The sequence below is a fragment of the Camelus bactrianus genome, chromosome 17 (genome assembly GCF_048773025.1).
Source record: "Camelus bactrianus isolate YW-2024 breed Bactrian camel chromosome 17, ASM4877302v1, whole genome shotgun sequence".
Lineage (NCBI taxonomy): Eukaryota > Metazoa > Chordata > Mammalia > Artiodactyla > Camelidae > Camelus > Camelus bactrianus.
The window spans coordinates 24,516,981-24,534,148 of record NC_133555.1 but is presented as its reverse complement, the minus strand read 5'-3'; the positions used below and the strand labels follow the sequence as shown (position 1 = coordinate 24,534,148).

Here is a 17,168-nt window from a genome sequence, read left to right as displayed (position 1 = left end):
AGTGCTTTCAAGTCAGCATAGTGGTGGCTGGTTTGATTTACACGTTTCTTACCTGAATAAAGCATTGGAACCTGAGGCATGGGGAATTCGCGAATCCTTTCACAGGGCTTTATTTTATACATTGGAAACGCAGTGGAAAGATATGGATAGTTGAGGAAAAAGAGCTCTATCCGGTTTAAACGGTTTGAAAGCTTTCTCTGGGGAATAGAGACTCTAGCATAAGTGATGAGAATGCGATGTACTGAGGCTACCTGAAGCCCAGGGGCTTCTTACTGTTATTGAAGAGAATGGATGAACTTGATGAAATAGGAGACCATGATGTGTGAGGGAAGTTTACAGAGCAGTCAAAAAGCAGCTGTATTTAGACATTGTTTTTCTTTTGTTGTTGTTACTGTGCAGTGGTCAAAACTCTTCACAGACCATGGGCCAGGTGGACCCACGGCAGATCCAGAGGGATGGGGGCGCTTAACTAGCTAATTCCAGTTTTTGTGCCTGGAGTCATCTTTCCATGACAGTTCAAACTCCTTTTATTCTTTGGGTCTGTTGCTGCAAAGTTCCAATAGCTGAATTGAACTTTTCTAGGCTTACTATATTTTTATGATTAATTTTCAATTATTGTAAGCAGTACCTGGTTATATTCTGCTGGTAAAAAATGGGAATGGTTTCTACAAACCTCATCCCTCAGTTTGTTCCCTAATCCTGGGCCCCCACCCTTTTTTTTCCTTCCTCTCAAATAAAAGCTATCAGCAGTTTTGTGAATACGACTACTTTACTTTTATTGTGGTATATGAGTATCTTCATATCCCTTTAGGAAGTAATTTCCTTGCTCTTTTATCTTTAAATATAGAAGGTGTAGTATGTATGATTCTGTGTGTGTGCATACGTGTGTATAAATACTATGCTTTTAAAGATGAACTGTTTGCCCTATTTGTGCTGGTCACATGTTGTCCACATTAGTTCGTATGTATTTGCTTCATGTTTTAAAGTGCTGCCCAGATATTTTCTTACTGTGGCTATTCCCTGGTTGTTTATTTGCTTCTCTGTTACTAGATGTTTAGATTGTTTCCATTTAATTGTAATTAAGAAAGATACTTGACTGAACATCTGTCTACTGGCTTCCTTGCACACATGTGCTATTGTTTATGGGAGGCACATTTAAAATTTTAGTAGACACTGCAAAGATGACAGCACCATCTTTTAAGCAAATTTTCAGTGCTCTTTTTGCAAAGCAAAGCGTGCCTTTGTATGAAGTAGGGTGAATGTAAAGGTAGGTCTCAGTTTTGCTTCCCTGGGATGTGTTTGATAAAGGAAGCTCCTGTGGGTACCTGCTACTAGGTTTCTAACAGCTGACTGCATCTTTGATCTCAGGGCCATGCTAGGTGGGCTTCTCAGAGTGCTAACAGTACCTGTCTCTTCTGCTTGCTCACTGATAGCGGAGTGCTCTGACTGGTGCACGTCTGCTAAATGGCGACACCACTGAGTCCAAAAGTAATATAAAATTATATTGTATCAGTCAATGTTGGCAAACAACAGTAGTCTACTCTGGCTATACTTTAAAGAAAGATGGACTTTGTTGCAGAGAGATGGGCGGGGTGGGGTGGGGTGAAAATTCTAGGAAAGCTAAAAGCTCAAAAAGAATTCAATTCTAGGATGAATCTGCTCCAAACGTCTTTGCACCGTCTGTGTCCGAAAGTCTCTTGATTGCCTGAGAGGCCTAGTGGAAGAGAAGGTATATACCTTGCTTGAATGGCCCCTCAAGACCAAGTTGGGAAAACAGAGTAACACAAAAGGAGATTCAGCTGTTCGGAGAGAAGGCAGTGGAACATAGATGGTTGGTGACCAGAAAACACACAGTACCTGTTGCCCCTGAATAAATTGACTGGTATATTTCATAACTTACTTTATCAATACCTAGCATCTTCAAAATTTGGTTTTCACATCTAATACTTGTTTACTCGTATGGTGGGGGAGCTCGTTTGAATTAAGTATCTATTTTCATAGAATTGGACTATGGTGAAGTACATATAAAACACATTTGAATTTTTAAATGTCTGAAAATTGGCGTTAGGAAGCCTGGAATTTAATTAGACTCTTCTTGATAGGTTTGTGGTTCCTTATTTATAATGACAGAAAAAGTATTCTGATTGAAGTTCTGGTATGGCTAGCATACTCAGTTTTGTTTTTTTTCTCTTCTGCCTTTGATGGCACAATTTTAAAATTAAAAATTAGAAGGTGTGGTTTAAACACAGTCATTTTAAATTGGTGCACGTCTGCTAATGGTACATAATTTTTTCATGTTTTATGATTGTGCTTGTCTAGATTGGCTGACACTCAGAAATTGTGATGTAATAAATGTTAGTGGTTTCAAACCACTAAATTTTGGGATAATCTGTTATGCAATACTTAATAACAAATATAGTATCGATACAATTGAGGCTGTATTTTTGGTTGATGGGAACAGATTGCTGATGATTTCGGGACTCAATTTTAGAGTTTAACATCTGTGTTACAGCCTTCTCTCTAAGATATTTAAAGACAATACTAGATATTACTTTCCTCTCTCTGCCGCCACCCTTCTGGAAATGTAATCTTTGAAAAGGAAGCATTTTTGCATGTTGTTCACCGTGCTTTTCCAAGAGTTCCAGCTTCCTCTTTTTATGGTCAGTTCTAAAATTGTCATGAGGATTCTGTTGACTTTTCTTGAGTCTGTCGTGGTGGTTTATCTTTCATGTTGCTGCACAGTGATTGTAAGATGGGCCCAGTACCTGGGATAACTGTTTAAAAACCAGATCTGATGCTGAGATGCACGTCTCTGTTTAGACACATCCACTTACAAAATTCTGATTTTTCTTTCCTAAACAGTTTTTAAGAAACATAGTCTCATACTGTCAGCCTCTAGCTTCAGTGATGTTGTAATTGGGATGAGTTCTTAGGAGATGAACCAAATGAGCACTGATGCCAAGTCCCAGGAGGTGTGGTGATGACCTTCAGTTCATCTTCGTGACCTTCAGGCATCCTAAGACTTCTCATAGAAGTCGCATACTGTCCCCTCTGCCGTAGTCTGCTGATCACACAAACCAGAAAAGGCTAAAAAAGGCTGTGAATACCAGGGAGTGGGGATCACTGGGAACCATTTTAAGGCTGGCACACACTTTCTCTCAAATTTCAATTTTCTCATATTTCTGCTTTAACTTTTTCTCCTTAGAACATAGCACTATTTAAGTTATTTTATCCACTTGTCTTACTCAATATCTGTTCCGCACAGCAGAGAGGAGGCTGTACAAGGACACCGACTTCCGTATGTTTTGTTCACTAGTCTGTCCCTTGTAAGATCAGGCTGGAAAGGCTTTGTGGCTCCTGCCTTGGTCTCACTTGGTGTTCCCTATGGAGCAAGCTGGCCCCTGTATCAGGGGCCACTGGAGAAGAGGTGAGAGTTCCACCAACACCCAGCACCCCTTTGCCAGCCATGTAAGGAACCACTTTGGGGTTGGATCCTGTAGTCCAGGTTAGGCCGCAGGTGAATGCAGGCCCAGCTGACATCGTGACTGCATCCTCATTAGAAACCCCGAGCCAGAACCAGCCAGCTCAGCCCTTGCTAGATGCTGACCTATAGATAGTAAATGCTTACTGATGTTTTAAGCTAGTGAGTTGGTGAGGGGGTGGCTTTTGTTACACAGCAGTTGATAACTAATGTAGGATATCAGGAATGCCCTTCTATAAAAATGCTTTGGGAGTTTGGTGCAGCATTAAGGAAAACGGTATGGAATTCCTTAAAAAACTAAAAATAGAATTACCATGTGACCCAGCAATCCCATTCCTGGGCATATATCTGGAAGAAACTGTAATTTGAAAAGATACATGCATCCCAATGTTCATAGGAGTACTACTTAAAATATCCAGTGCATGGAAACAACCTAAATGTCCATTGACAAATGACTGGGTAGAAAAGTTGTGGTATGTATTTACATCGGAATACTACTCAGCCATAAAAAATAAAAAATGCAATTTGCAGCAACATGGATGGACCTGGAGATTGTCATATTAAGTGGTTTACTTATTTTAGTGGAGATACTGAGGGTTGAACCCAGGACTTCATGCATCCTAAGCATGTTCTCTGTCGGTAGAGCCATACCCTCCCCCTGTCATACTAAGTGAAATAAGCCAGAAAGAGGAAGAAAAAATGCCATAAGATATCACTTACGTATAGAGTATTTTTTTAAATAATGACATGAATGAACTTATTTACAAAACAGAGACAGACTCACAGACATAGAGGACAAACTTAAGATTACCAGAGGGGAAAGGGGGTGGGAGGTGATAAATTGGGAGTGCGATATGTGCAGATACTAACTACTAAATATAAAATAGATAATCAACAAGATCCTCCTGTCTAGCACAGGGAACTATATTCAGTACCTTGTAGTAACCTATAACGAGAAAGAATATGCAAAGGAATACATGTCTGTACGTGTATGATTGGAACATCATGCTGGACACGAGAAGCTGACACAACGTTGTAAACTGACTAGAAGGCTTTGGGAAAGTAACTGTGCTCTTATTCCTTTTCTCCATCAAGCTGGTGCATTCTGGGGCGAGCTCTGTTTCCTCTCTGGGTTCCAGGAATGGGTATGTGACCCAGGCCTGGGCATTCAGGGTCTTCGGATTATTGTGACTAGATCACAGAGGTGGACACATGCCCAGCCAGGCCCATCTAAGGAGACTCAGTTCTGTACTGTGCTTTAAACTGCTGTGACCCATAGCCCTTTCTATGCTGAGGTTTCTGTGCTTAATAGGAACATAATCAGAGCTACTAGTGGGTCCTCGAGAGAGGAAGGCCTTCTGGGGAGGAAAGCCAGCAGTCGAAAACTGAAGAGAGCATGAGTGTGTTGTGATGGGGGCCTCTGAGCGCTGTCAGCGGAGCTATACACACATTCCCAAGGTGTACCCCCAACATTTCAGTTACGGGAGCCAGGAAGCCCCCTGCCCCTTTGTTTTGTTTTCCTTAAGCCCCTCCAAGGTGGGTTGTTTCATTTTGGTGGTCTCGTCTATAAAATGGTCTGGCTTCACCTACTTCAGTCTGTTGTGAGGACTTAATGAGGGGCGTCTATAAAGACATCCCTCTGTCCTCTCTGTATGTTTTTCCCCTTGCCTCGACCCTTTGCTCCATTTCTAGACACTGAGATTTTTTTTTTTCTCTTAAGGTCTGTGCCTTCTGAATATGTGTGTGTATGTGTGTGTGTTTCTTAGCTTGCTCTATTAGGAAGACTATACTACTGTCCTTTTTTTTAAATATATATATGTATATTTATATGTGTCTGTATATGTATCAGCAGTTTGAAGGCTTATCAGGAGCCACTAGAACAGGCCTTGCACTGTTGTAGTGGGAAGACACTGGTAAGACGTAAACAGGTCTTTTCCTGTAACATGCGCATTTTGAGTTGGCGGTACTTACCTGAGGCTTAAACCGGCTGTCATGTAAGAGCATCACTCTTTGGAGAACCACGTACCCTGAAGCCTATGAGGTGGGTGTATAGTGAAAGAGAATGCTGACCAAGCAGTGGAGACGGATATGTTAAATTTCTGGTTTCCAAAAATAGCTGTAAGTATATCTGCCTTTAGGCGTATTGCACACTTTTGAAATTAAGATTCAAAATCCCAGTTGTTAGTCTTCTCCCCCACCTCCCGTTTGCTGACGGAATCAGATATTTGCATTTATTTTTCTAGCAAAGCTGGAGAGCTGCTGGTTTATAAAGGTGTGAAATCTTTTTAGAGATGACCGTGATTTTGTTTTCTCTTGCTTTCATTGCATGGGAAGGAGAGCGCAGTTGCTGTAGGGTCCTCATGTTTGATAACAAGGGTTTCCTTGTGTGTTTTTGCCCAGACCCATGTTTAGGGCCCTAAACAAGACTGCTAAGCTCTCTGCTCCTGCATTAAGCCATGAGCACCTAGAGGGAGGGTAGGATATAAAGCTTTCACCACCGGACAGCTGGACTCTTTTTGTAATTCATCTCTTCTCCCCCACTTTTTAATTTATTTGTTTGTTGTTTTACTGTAGGACTTCCCCCCAAGCGGTTCTCTGAGAACCACAGATTTTGTGATCATCTTGCTGCAACTTCCATGTTCAGCCTTTTGTAATTAATCCCCTCTCTGCTTTCATGGCGTTGATGGAGATGGTCTCGGATCCTCCTAAAACAACAGGACTCTTGTCCAGGCCTGCTGGTTTGCAGAGTATGTTCTAGAATTCTCTGGCTACTTGGGAGTCTTATAAGAATTTTACTTTCTATATTTTGGTTTTCCTTTTAAAACTTCCAAACTCAGTTTGAAATAGCTTTTTAAAAGTTATGTTAAAATAGACCCTGTAGTTCTGTAATGTTTTACTCAGGGATATAAAATAATATGATGAGGTAGACCTTTTTAAAGTAAAGCACGCACATAATTATTATAATTTCCTTTATTTCTCCTGTTCTTGGTTTTAACAATGCTTCAGGTCTCACGAGAGGAAGCTTGCTGAGGCTGAGAGCCTCAGGCTGTGTGAACACAGCCTGGCTGGGGGTTCTGAAGGACCTTGGGAGGGGCTGACAGGCATTAAACCAAGGAAGTTTAGGGAGAGACACTGGTTGGACATTAGAGTGTTGTGCAACCTGGGGTTGGGTTTCTCTTGAGTTAGGGAGAAGCAAATGTCTACGTATCCCTCTGGGCTTGCCTCAGTTCCTGCTTCTGCCAACCCCTGGAAGAGCTCTCAGAGCTCCTTTCCTCCCCGCCCTTTGCTGTTTCCTCTGTTGCTTCACCATCTGCTGGTGGGGGTGTTAGTGATGGTAGTAATCGCTCTACTTACATAGAACACTGAGATAATTTTTTTTAATTGTAAAATACATGTAACATACAAGTGACCATCTTAACCATTTGAAATTGTCCCATTCAGCAGCACTTAGTACGCTGGCAGTGGGATGCAGTCAGCACCATTACCTAGTTCCAGAACTTTTTCATCGCCCCAGAAGGAAACTCCGTTCCCATTAAGCAGTCACTCTCCGTGTCACGCTCCCCTCCAGCTCCTGGCAACCTCTAATTTCCTTTTTAAGACCAGGAGTTGTTGAAAGTATTCTAAAATGCTAAAGATTTATCTTTTTAAGCTGTAGCATAAGAACTAGCCAAAAGAACAAGGCATGCTGAAATGAAGTCCGCAGACTAACCCACAGTTTCATTCTTTCTCCCTCTCCTGTTTTACCACCCCAGCCTGGATGCTAAACATTTTGGGATGTATCCTTCACCCTTCTTTCTTATTACCTGCACACGTATGTATTCACATATCTTTGATTCATTTTGTTATTGCTTATAAATACGGGATTACAGTATACATATCCGTCTGCAACTAGCTTTTTTAAAAAAATATATACTTTATGAACATCTCTCCAGATCAGTGCAAACAGCTTTAACTCATTTCCTTTGCAGGTCTGTAATAATTTTGTAGCGTGGATAGTCCATAAATTACTCAGTCATGCTGCTCTTGGTGGCTCTGTCAAGATCTAGCAGTTAATCTAGAGATAGTCTCATGAGGAGGGCTGATCAGGTAGGACAGCCCTTTGAGGACACTGAACCTCAGAGGTTAAATCGTTCCTGTTACGTCACAGATGCGTTACTGTCCTATGACATGTTTACTCAAATCAAGGTCTTAATCTAATTCCAATGTATTTTCTCTACTATTGCGGCTTTATTTATCCTTAATTTTGAAAGATAAATGCCCTTCTTTTGTTGGCCATTTCTTTTTCTGGCCAGTTTTCATTCTGCTCTCACAGTCCTGTGTGTGTCTAATCTTTCTTCCTCGCTCTCTCCCCATAGCCTCAATCATTTAGTATTGAGCAGTTCTGCTATTGAAGTACAGATACCTCATTACTCCAGAAATGCTCTGTTGTAACATCTTGTTTAGAGTTAGAATTAAAAGACCCTTTAAAGATCCCTTAATATATGATACATAACTGAAGGAAAGGGACCCAGAGTGCTTAAGTGACTTTCTTAAGTTCATACAGCTCTCCCGTGGCCAAGGCAAGGCTTGAACCCACTCCTCCTAAAATCCGGTCACATTATGGATGCCAGATAGATACCATCTCCCATGCCAGTTCCATGCAGTGGAGCACCAGGTGAGAAGGATGCTGAGATTTTGATTGATTGTGATGCCTGCCATGAATGGAAGAGGGGAGATGACAAAGTGTGGTGTGTGCTGCCTGTGCCCCAGCGTACCACACTGACAGTGATGATTCTTGAGTATGGCTGGAGAATTACTATACTCTAAGGGTTGCAAGAGTCAGCTTGGGGGACCGATCACAAAGGCAGATTGAGGTTTTATGTGTTGCAAGGCTTTCAGACTTGTTGGCCAATATTTGTTTTAATTATTTTTTAAGTGGTTGAATTATAAGTTGCTCATGGGATCTGTTACTGGTATCCTTATCCTAATCTTGAGAAGACTGGTACAGTTCCTAATATTTTAGCCACTTTTAATTAGTATATTGCTGTTGGGTGTTGGTATTGTGCCATTGGCTTCTTTATTTATTAATTTTTTTTTTCTGCAATCAGAGATGGCTTTCTCCTGCCTTTGGAAGAAATGACACTGGTTTTAGTTAAACCTGGCTGCCTCAGCTGCAGCCCTCTGGACATTAGGACGGGATAATTCTTCCTTGTGAGGGGGTATCCCGTGCACTGCTGGCCTCTACCCACTAAAAGCCGTTACCCCCACACCTCCGTTTTGACAACTGAATTTCTTCAGACATTGACAGATACCTCAGGGGCAAAAATCACCCTGTAGGATATTCACTGGGTTAAACTGATGCTTGCTCTAAATGGGTTGTAATGCATTTTTTAAAAGGTTATTTTCTCTGTAGCCCATTTGTATTTCAGGTGTTGGAAGTGACAGGGAAGCATGAAGCAAAGTAAACACTCATTAACTTGAAAAAGACAGTAGGATGCTTGGCTTCCCTGTAGTACTGAATAGGAAAACCACAAATGCAGCTCCTTTTGCAACAATAGGTGGCACACTACTACCAGAAGCCGCTGCAGGAGGCGGGCGCAGAAGGGCTTTAGGAGGGAATATATTTCAGTCCATTTTTATTAGCAATATTACCAACTCCTTTTATCTTATTTCTTATAAAAGGTTATTCTCCCTGAACAGTGCTTCTCCAGCCAGTTTTATTCTTAAAAACGAGCACAAATTTGCCGCTAAGTGGGACAAAACCAACCTATAATAATGCAGTATTTATAATAAAAAAAAAAGATTTTATCATCGTGGGAATAAACCAGATTAACTTTGATGTGTCAGTTATTTTCCCAGTGCAGTACAGAAAAAGACTTTTTTTTTTTACCCTTTCCTAGGTTGTTCGGTGTTCCATGTGTAATTTTTGGAACAGGTAAGTGAATGTTTACTCACTATTAGTACTTCAGTTAAGAAGCTCACTGTTATTCTATGTGGGTTCTGTTGAGAACACGTCATGAGATGCCAGTGGGGGGAGTTGAGCCCGTGGCAGGCCCAGTGCCTAGTTTACGAGTAAGATTTCCTCGACTTTTAATTATTTGCCTTCCTGTGTAATCAGAGAATACTATAGATTGAATTTTAAAGATTATAACCATGGTGCCTATATCTTGCATGATACACTAGTCTATTACAAGCTCCTTTTATTAAACTGTCCACAAGTAGTTTTAAGAATAAAGACTCCTTTTCTTTTCTTGTTGTAGTATACATCACTTCCAGTGTTTTATGTGTGCATGTTGTGATGAAAATGTTAGAAGGTAGAGCCAAAAAACTTCCTGATGAATATTTAGGTTTTTATGGTTGTATCTATATAACTTGCTTATATATGGTTGTTTTTTAAAAAACTTGGAGTGGACTAAAGGTTTAGTAGAGATTCTCAAAAAGAATGATAGTCTTCTTTTTCACAGTAATTCTATTTAAAATTCATTTTAAAATTCTTATTTTTATTGATATGCCAATTTACAATGTTAGTTTCATGTATACAGCAAAGCGATTCAATTATACATACATACATATGTATTTTTTCAGATTCTAATCCATTATAGCTCATCACAAAAAATTGAATATAGATCCCTAACGTTAATGTTTTAAAATACTTAAAGATGCCTGGATTCTTCATTCTCAGAGTACTTTTGATCATTTATTGTATACCTACTATGTGCTGGGCATTAACACCTTAGGGACATTGTCTCACTGTAATTTGGATAATAATTTTGTGTACGAATGAGGAAGTTGAGTCCCAAGGAGGATTATTAAGTAGCTCATGTCACAGTGTTACTAAACCACAGAGCTAAGATTCAAATCCAGGTCTGATTTTAACTTACTCTTTATCTAAAATCATGGGATTTCACAGCAGGGGAAAACCAGAGTCATCATGAAATGCAGTCTTACTTCTTCCCTTACTGGTCCCCCTTTTTCTCCTTCTTTTAGGTGTGGAAAAATTTGTTCAAACAAAAGTATATGGGGGCCGTGTACACAACTGATAAAAGGAGAGCTGCTTTCTTGAGGCTGTGGCAGGCGGTCCGTAGTGATGACTGCTGGGCCCTGAGGAGTTTGGTTTGTCAACCACTGACCTGGTCAAGACCTTTCAAAATAAGCAAGAAAACTTAAAAATGGAAAGGCTGGTGAATGACAGGCATACTGAATAGTTGAAAGAACTAATGGCTTGAACTTAGCAAGAGCTCTCCTCGTCTTTTGTCCTCAGTTTTGATCCATAGAACACATAATTTGTTAACTAGCGTTTTCTTTTAAAGTTTAATAAACTCTGGAAAAACACTGAAGGATTTCAGTTTGTGCATCAGTCCATAAAGTCATGCACGATTGCTTTTTCATGTTACCAAAGATGTTGAGATACAGAGGAGGAAGCATTTTATGTACATTTCAGGATGAAAAGTTCTGCCTCAAGGTATGATGTGAAGTTGAAGTCGTTGACTATTTGTGGTGGACTGAGAAGGAAATCCTTTCCCTAAATGTTAAGGTGGCCCTCAATCATTATATTTTATCTTGTTGACAGTTGGTTTTGTCCTTTTCAGCTGTCATAGACTCTTAGATGATTCCTTCCCTGCCATTAGGGGCAGGAAATGACTTTTTCCCCTAGGACATAGAAGTGTAGCTGATTTTATAAAATGAAGATTTTTGAGATAACTGATGTTTCACTTGGAGTTGTACACTTTTCCTAGTTTCTTCCATTGGTAACATTTTGCAGAAGTAGACTATATCACAACCAGGATGTTGACACTGATAGAATCCACCTGTCACACTCAGATTTCCCTGGTTTTCTTGTACCCATTTGCATGTGTGTGCACGTGCGTGCATCCACATTAACACATGTGCGTATCAAGTTCCATATAATTTTATCACCTGTGTAGGTTCATGTATCCAGCACCACAGTCAGTAGTCTCCCCCCCCCAAGGATCCCTCATGTTGCCCTTTTATAACCACACCCACCCTCCTCCCAGCCTCCCACCCGTCCCTGGCAACCACTGATCTAGCTTCCATTTCTAAAATTTTGTCATTTCAAAATGTTTGATGAATGGAACCCTACAATAACCTTTTGGAATTGGCTTTTTCCACTCAGTCTGCTTTTCTAGTGAATCATCCAAATTGTTGAATATATCAATAAGTGGTTTCCTTTTATTACCAATTAAAAAAAATATGGACTGTTATTTTCAGATGGTCGTTTAGGAAACCAGGTTTTATAATGATAGTTTCAGTGACATAAGATGTCAAAGACAGGTTATTTGCTGTAGTGGTCATTCTCCAGAGTTTCCACCAAGTAGCTTTCTTTTCAGTCAAAAAAAAAAAAAAAAAAAAAAAAGGCACAGACATCACTCCTTGTAGCTTTTGTCAAACTGGCAGCCTGAAAACAAAACCCCATAAAGACCCAGATCAGAGATAACCCGTGTAGGAAGAAGCCCTGAGGGCAGAAGATGCTGGCTTCCTTTTGCTGTTCGTGGAGTCCTGTCCTTTGTCTTCAGAGCTTGGAGAAATGCTCCATGTAAAAGACATCGATGCAGGGGCCACCAAAGAGGCTTGTCTTTGTTGTTGTTTATGCGGAAAGTATTGTTTTCTGCTATTGGCAAAGTAATTTTCAGCTCTGGGTGAGCCCCGATCAGTGGTGGTGGTTTTCACAAGCCTTACAGGAAGGCCCAGAGTGGTGCTAACTAGAGGCGGCAGAGGGAAGACGTGTGCTGGCAGACTCATCAGCTTGGAGTTCCTTCCGGGGGCTGGGGCCCTCCTCGGCGGTCTTCGCTGCAGTAGGGCAGTCAGTGCGCGCCGATGCCGGTGGGTTTCTCCACGCTGTCTAAATTTCTGCCCTGTACCCCGGTGGTTGGTGCGCACTGCTGGTTTAGACATGCATTACGAGTTGTGAAATTAGATTAAAAGAATCCTACAGGGGCAGGATTAAGTTCCGATATAAGCAGAGGCTGAAGGGGTAAAGGTTCTTATCCTTTGAAGTTGTATCATCATGGAATAAATGTATCGGGACTTTTTTTTTATTGTCACCTAGAATAATGGTCTCCTTTGACCTTGGCCAAGGAACCCTAGTTAGTATTGGAAGGTTATTGGTGATGTGGGTGTTTCCCAGACTTAAGAGAGCGGCAGAATACAGTTACCTTTTACTCATCTGGACTTCGTTTTCTAGGCCTGCTCATAAAAATCTCTTGCCAGGAAATTTCCCTCCTGTGTTCTTAGTTTCTGTTTGCCATCAGCGCAGTCAGGGTTTTTCTGCAAAGACTCGAGGTGTCTTATCAAAAAGTTCCGAATTCCTAGTATGTGATCCTTGGCATGGCATTTAACCTCTCAGAGACTTAATTGCCTCAAGTGTAAGTAAGATAAAAGATTAGATTTCACTAGATGACCCCCATCTAGTCATCTCCCCTTCAGTTTTAGGAGTTGGTCAGCTCTGTGGGTAGAAAGTATAGGAGACCTGGTGCCTTTTTCTGAGTAGAGGTTGATGAGACAGTGCGGTTGCCTGGAGTTCCTCTTGGAGACTCAGCAAGTGCCCCTGCTGAAAGGAGCCCGTCTCGTCGAGTTGCTGGTGCCAGGCGGGCGGGGGGCTTCACACTCTGAGGAAGAAGTCGGCGGGCTGTGGAATCACCTTCCTTCACCCCTGTCCTGCCTCACCTGTATGACGCCCGTGTCGGTGATGTCAGTAAAAGCATATAGATGTTCACTCTAAAATTCTTCTAACTTTGTTGTATGTTTGAACATTTTCAAAATAATACGCAGGAGAAACAAATCTAGTGGGAATTTTATTGCTTAAGCTTTGGGACCAAATCAGAGTGTGTGTTTAGCTGCAAGTCCCAATAGCATCAACTTAATTCTTGGCCATCTCAGGCTGTCCTTCAGGGCGTTCCTCTGGAGTGACAAGTGTCTGCGGGTAGGAACGTGTGATGGGTGAAGGATGCTCCACATTCCCTTTATCTTCTCTGCTTATTTGCGGTGTAAGGTGGTTTTTCCCAGCATTCTTTCTTGGGGCTCAAGAGTCCTCATGTGACCTTGAGCCACATGCCTCTGGGTTCCTAAGACAGGGCTCTGCTCCCTCCTGCTCTTTGCAAGCCCTGAATGAGGTCCCCCTGTCCTCAGGTGGTTATTAAATTCTGAACATGTCATTTAAACTGGAAAAAGAAACGGCTGGCTTTGCTTGTGTTGTGAGCGTGCAATTCAACATTTTCCCACTTTGACTAGAAGAGGGACATCTCATCAGTAAGAGTGTTATCTGAAATGAACCTCGGGGTTGCCTTACATATTTAGCAGAGCTCACTGAACAGGTTGCCCGGGGTTAGGATCCTGCTGGTTAAGGAAAGTATCAGTAGAGCCAAGTGGCTCTGGGTCCCAATCCTAGATCTTACCCGCTCCTAAGTTATGGAACGTTAGGCAAGTCACTTAATGTCTTTGAATCTCCAGTTCTTCTCATCTGTAAATTGGGGATAATAAAGTTACTTACTGCATGAGATTATTATGAGAGTGAAACCAAACAGTCCCTGTAATATCCCTGTGCACCTGTCATTGATAATGGTCAGTGAATGCTACCTGGGGTGGTAGAGTTCTTCCTGCCCCGTAATTAAGGCCTAGTCTGTCATTTCATGCTTTTATGTTTTTCACGCAGGGTTGCATTCAGTAGCCCAGGAGACAAAGTGCCCTAATAGTCACAGCATCATGGGGACTTTGCCTTGTGACAATGATCTCTAAAGATGTCCATTTGTGCCTGCTGGGTTGGTCAATGGATCGTGCTGGCCCTGAACCCTGATTGCCGGGTGTGGAGGTTCCCAATCTTCTAATGCTGCTTAATTGTAAGCAAAGCAGCTAAACTGAGTGTTTCAGGGATTCTGGGAGAATTAAGGCAGACCCCAGGGGGATGAGGAAACCAGAGTCATTTGCTTGTCACTTGATCTTTTTGTAATAAACTATCAAGTTCAGCTTTCCGTGGTGAACTGAATTTGTTTCAGCTCTTTATTTTTCACCTCGTAGCTGTAATTTTCTGGCTGCCATCGCCATCTTTAAATCTGGTTCAACAGCCACCCGGAGTGTTCAGCAACCCAGGCATTTTAAGGTCTTCGCTTCAACATCTGTGCTTTGGAAATTGAGAGGAAACGACAGATCAGAATATACTCGGCAGGAGGCAGGGCAGACCACGGGGTCCAGCTCCTTGTCATGTGTAGTGTCTGGTTTTCATTCTTCCCACATTGCTCTCCCACGTTGCCCTCCAAGCGCTTTCAGTGGTCCTGCCGCCTGAAGGTCTCTTGTGAGACTTCGGTGTCTTAGATGGGCTGTCCATGTTGGCATGTCGCTGTCACACAGGCACAGTTGTCCCCTCGTTCGCCCATCCTGAAACCGTGCCCTCCAGCTTTGGTCCCTCCAGCGCTGCATGCTCAGAATGACCTGGGGTCATCATTGCTGGTCAGTGGGGGTGTCGGTGTGTTCATCAGATGCAAACTGGGGAGTTGCTTCCTGTATACAGTCAGGGTATCCATGGGGTCGAAAACAGTGTCACTTAGAATGCTGTCATTCAGCGTCTATTCTCAGCTCCATCATGTCAACCACCACAATAATAGTGATGGTAACAGAAATAGTAATAGTAGCTACCGGTTAGAGAGCTACGTGGTTCAATCATCTCATTTTATTCTCTAAAAATCATGTGAAAAAAGTACAGTTATTAGCCCCATTTTATAGCTGAGAAAACTCAGTGCTCAAGGTCTCCGTCCAAAACAGAAGACTAGTAGGTGGTGAAGCCAAGGTTCAAACTCGGGCAGTCTCTACCCAGTGCTCCAGTTTGTATGGACTGTGCATCGTTCCCTGACTGTTACTCTCAGCTGTGGAGTCGGTGGGGCAGGGGCTCACTTTGTCCTCATACAGATGGCTTCGTATCTGATCATAATGAAATCATCCTGTTTTGGACTCGGGCACCCCCCTGCTGACAGGGCAGGTGGCGACAAGCTGCTTCCACTCTGTGAGCAGGCCAGAGCCTGTTTGCCTCCTCACTGGGTTCTCCTGCTTTGCTGCGTGTGCGCCTTCTGCCCCTGGAGCCAGATTTCCAAGCCCTTTGCCCCGAGGATGAAATGTCTTTCCTCCAGTGGCCGTGTAGCCGGGGCAGCCACAGAGGGCCTGGGTGTGGTACTGGGGTTAGTGTCTGCCTGCTTTGGCCGGCCTCTTCTAGGAAGTGCCAAGATTCGGCAGTTGTTCAAGAGGCGCTGACATCTTGTTATCAGGGACTGTTGCCATAAGGGGTCTGCTGAGTCCAGTCAGTGCTGATGCAGGCTCCCTGTGCCCGTCAGAGACTCTCTGGTTTGTTCATAGGTATAATCTTCAACTTTTATGATGGGAAGCCTCTGGTGGGACAGTTTTATAAATGAACCAGGGAACTCCTCTGTGCCTGCTTCTGTGTGGGGTGGGGAATCCACGCAGTGCCCTTCCCACTGCACCCAGTAATGGGCTGACTTTGCTCGGTCCACTCTTTAGGGACGCTGCCTCCAGTTACTGTCACCGATAATCATTTTCCTGTTAAACACCCGTACTTCCCTTTCCCCGGGCTTGATGCACATGGTGATGTGCACTTCATTGTGTCCCCGGTAACACACACTTCTACTTGAACTTGACCATGATTGTATTCCTTAACTGTAACTTCCTAGAGTAGCACTTGGTGTTGGCTGGGAACTGGAAGGCTTCTGACCCTCCCTGTCCAGGCAGGTGTGGAGTTGGGGCTGAGGCTGAAAACCAGAAGGAAAAAAGGGGGAGCATTTCCTCTGGAGGAGTTAGGAGAGAGAAGTAAGCATAGCTCCTTTCTGTAGAAATTAACGCTTACGCAGTTTCCCCCTCTTTGGGACTGGTTGCTCCTTCTTCCTAGTGGAGACCTGTGTTTGCGTGGAAGAAAGATCACAGTAGTGCTAGGGCCTGAGATCACAGAAGGATTTAACAGGAGATTCAGGCCTGCTGTCTGGGTAGGACATCAGCCTTTGAGCCGGGAGTAGTCAGGTTACCCAGGATTGGGAAGGAAGCTGTACCAGATGGCCCCCAAAGTTCCTTCTGGAGCTGCACAGGGTTTTCTTGTCTCTTGTGATTCAGCAGCAGCAGGCGTGGATGGCACCCCCGCCGGGTGCCTGGCATGGCCTCGTACCCCCTGCCTCCCGCAGCCGGCAGCCCTCCTCCATGGCCATGGAGTGACTGCATATGGAGACATACCATTGGCTCCCGTTGAGCTGACTTGGTTGCCTGAAGTGAGAATGGTTAAATGGGTAATTGATGGGAGCAAAAAGCCAAGGGAAGTGGGTCCCTGCTGGGTAGCTGGTTAGTTATAAGAGGCTGTGCGTAGATAGTGGGGCTGAAGTTGGTGACCTTTCCAGAGCATGAGTCTTTCCCCTTCTCTTCTTTCTCTCCTTTTTGTTTTATAATAATAGTAGCGTTCACAGTTCATTGCCTTTTATGAACCATACACTAAGCTCTTTCCATCCATTATTCACTTGATCTTTTTGTGACTCATCTTCCTATTAAAAATAGGGGATTGAGGTCATTTTGGGAAGTGACAGAAATGGGGCCTTTATGTGATCTCTCTAACTCACTAACAGTCTGAGCTCTCTACCCCTACCCCTTCTCCATCTCTCTGCAGCCCTCCCTCCCTCCCTACCTCCCTCGGATTCCTTAAGCACTCATC

General features: G+C 42.9%; 1 protein-coding gene across 5 annotated transcripts in view; it reads left to right on the top strand.

Annotated features, from left to right (window-relative positions):
* Window positions 1–17,168, top strand: part of PTPRG (protein tyrosine phosphatase receptor type G) — a 673,139-nt gene that overhangs the window by 249,079 nt on the left and 406,892 nt on the right. For 3 of the 5 annotated variants that reach the window (XM_074344575.1, XM_074344574.1, XM_074344577.1), the window contains exon 4: window positions 9,361–9,395. The exons of the other annotated variants lie outside the window; for them this stretch is intronic. In XM_074344575.1, the coding sequence (XP_074200676.1) occupies window positions 9,361–9,395 (35 nt within the window). The remainder of the gene's footprint in view (window positions 1–9,360; window positions 9,396–17,168) is intronic. 5 annotated transcript variants of the gene reach the window in all.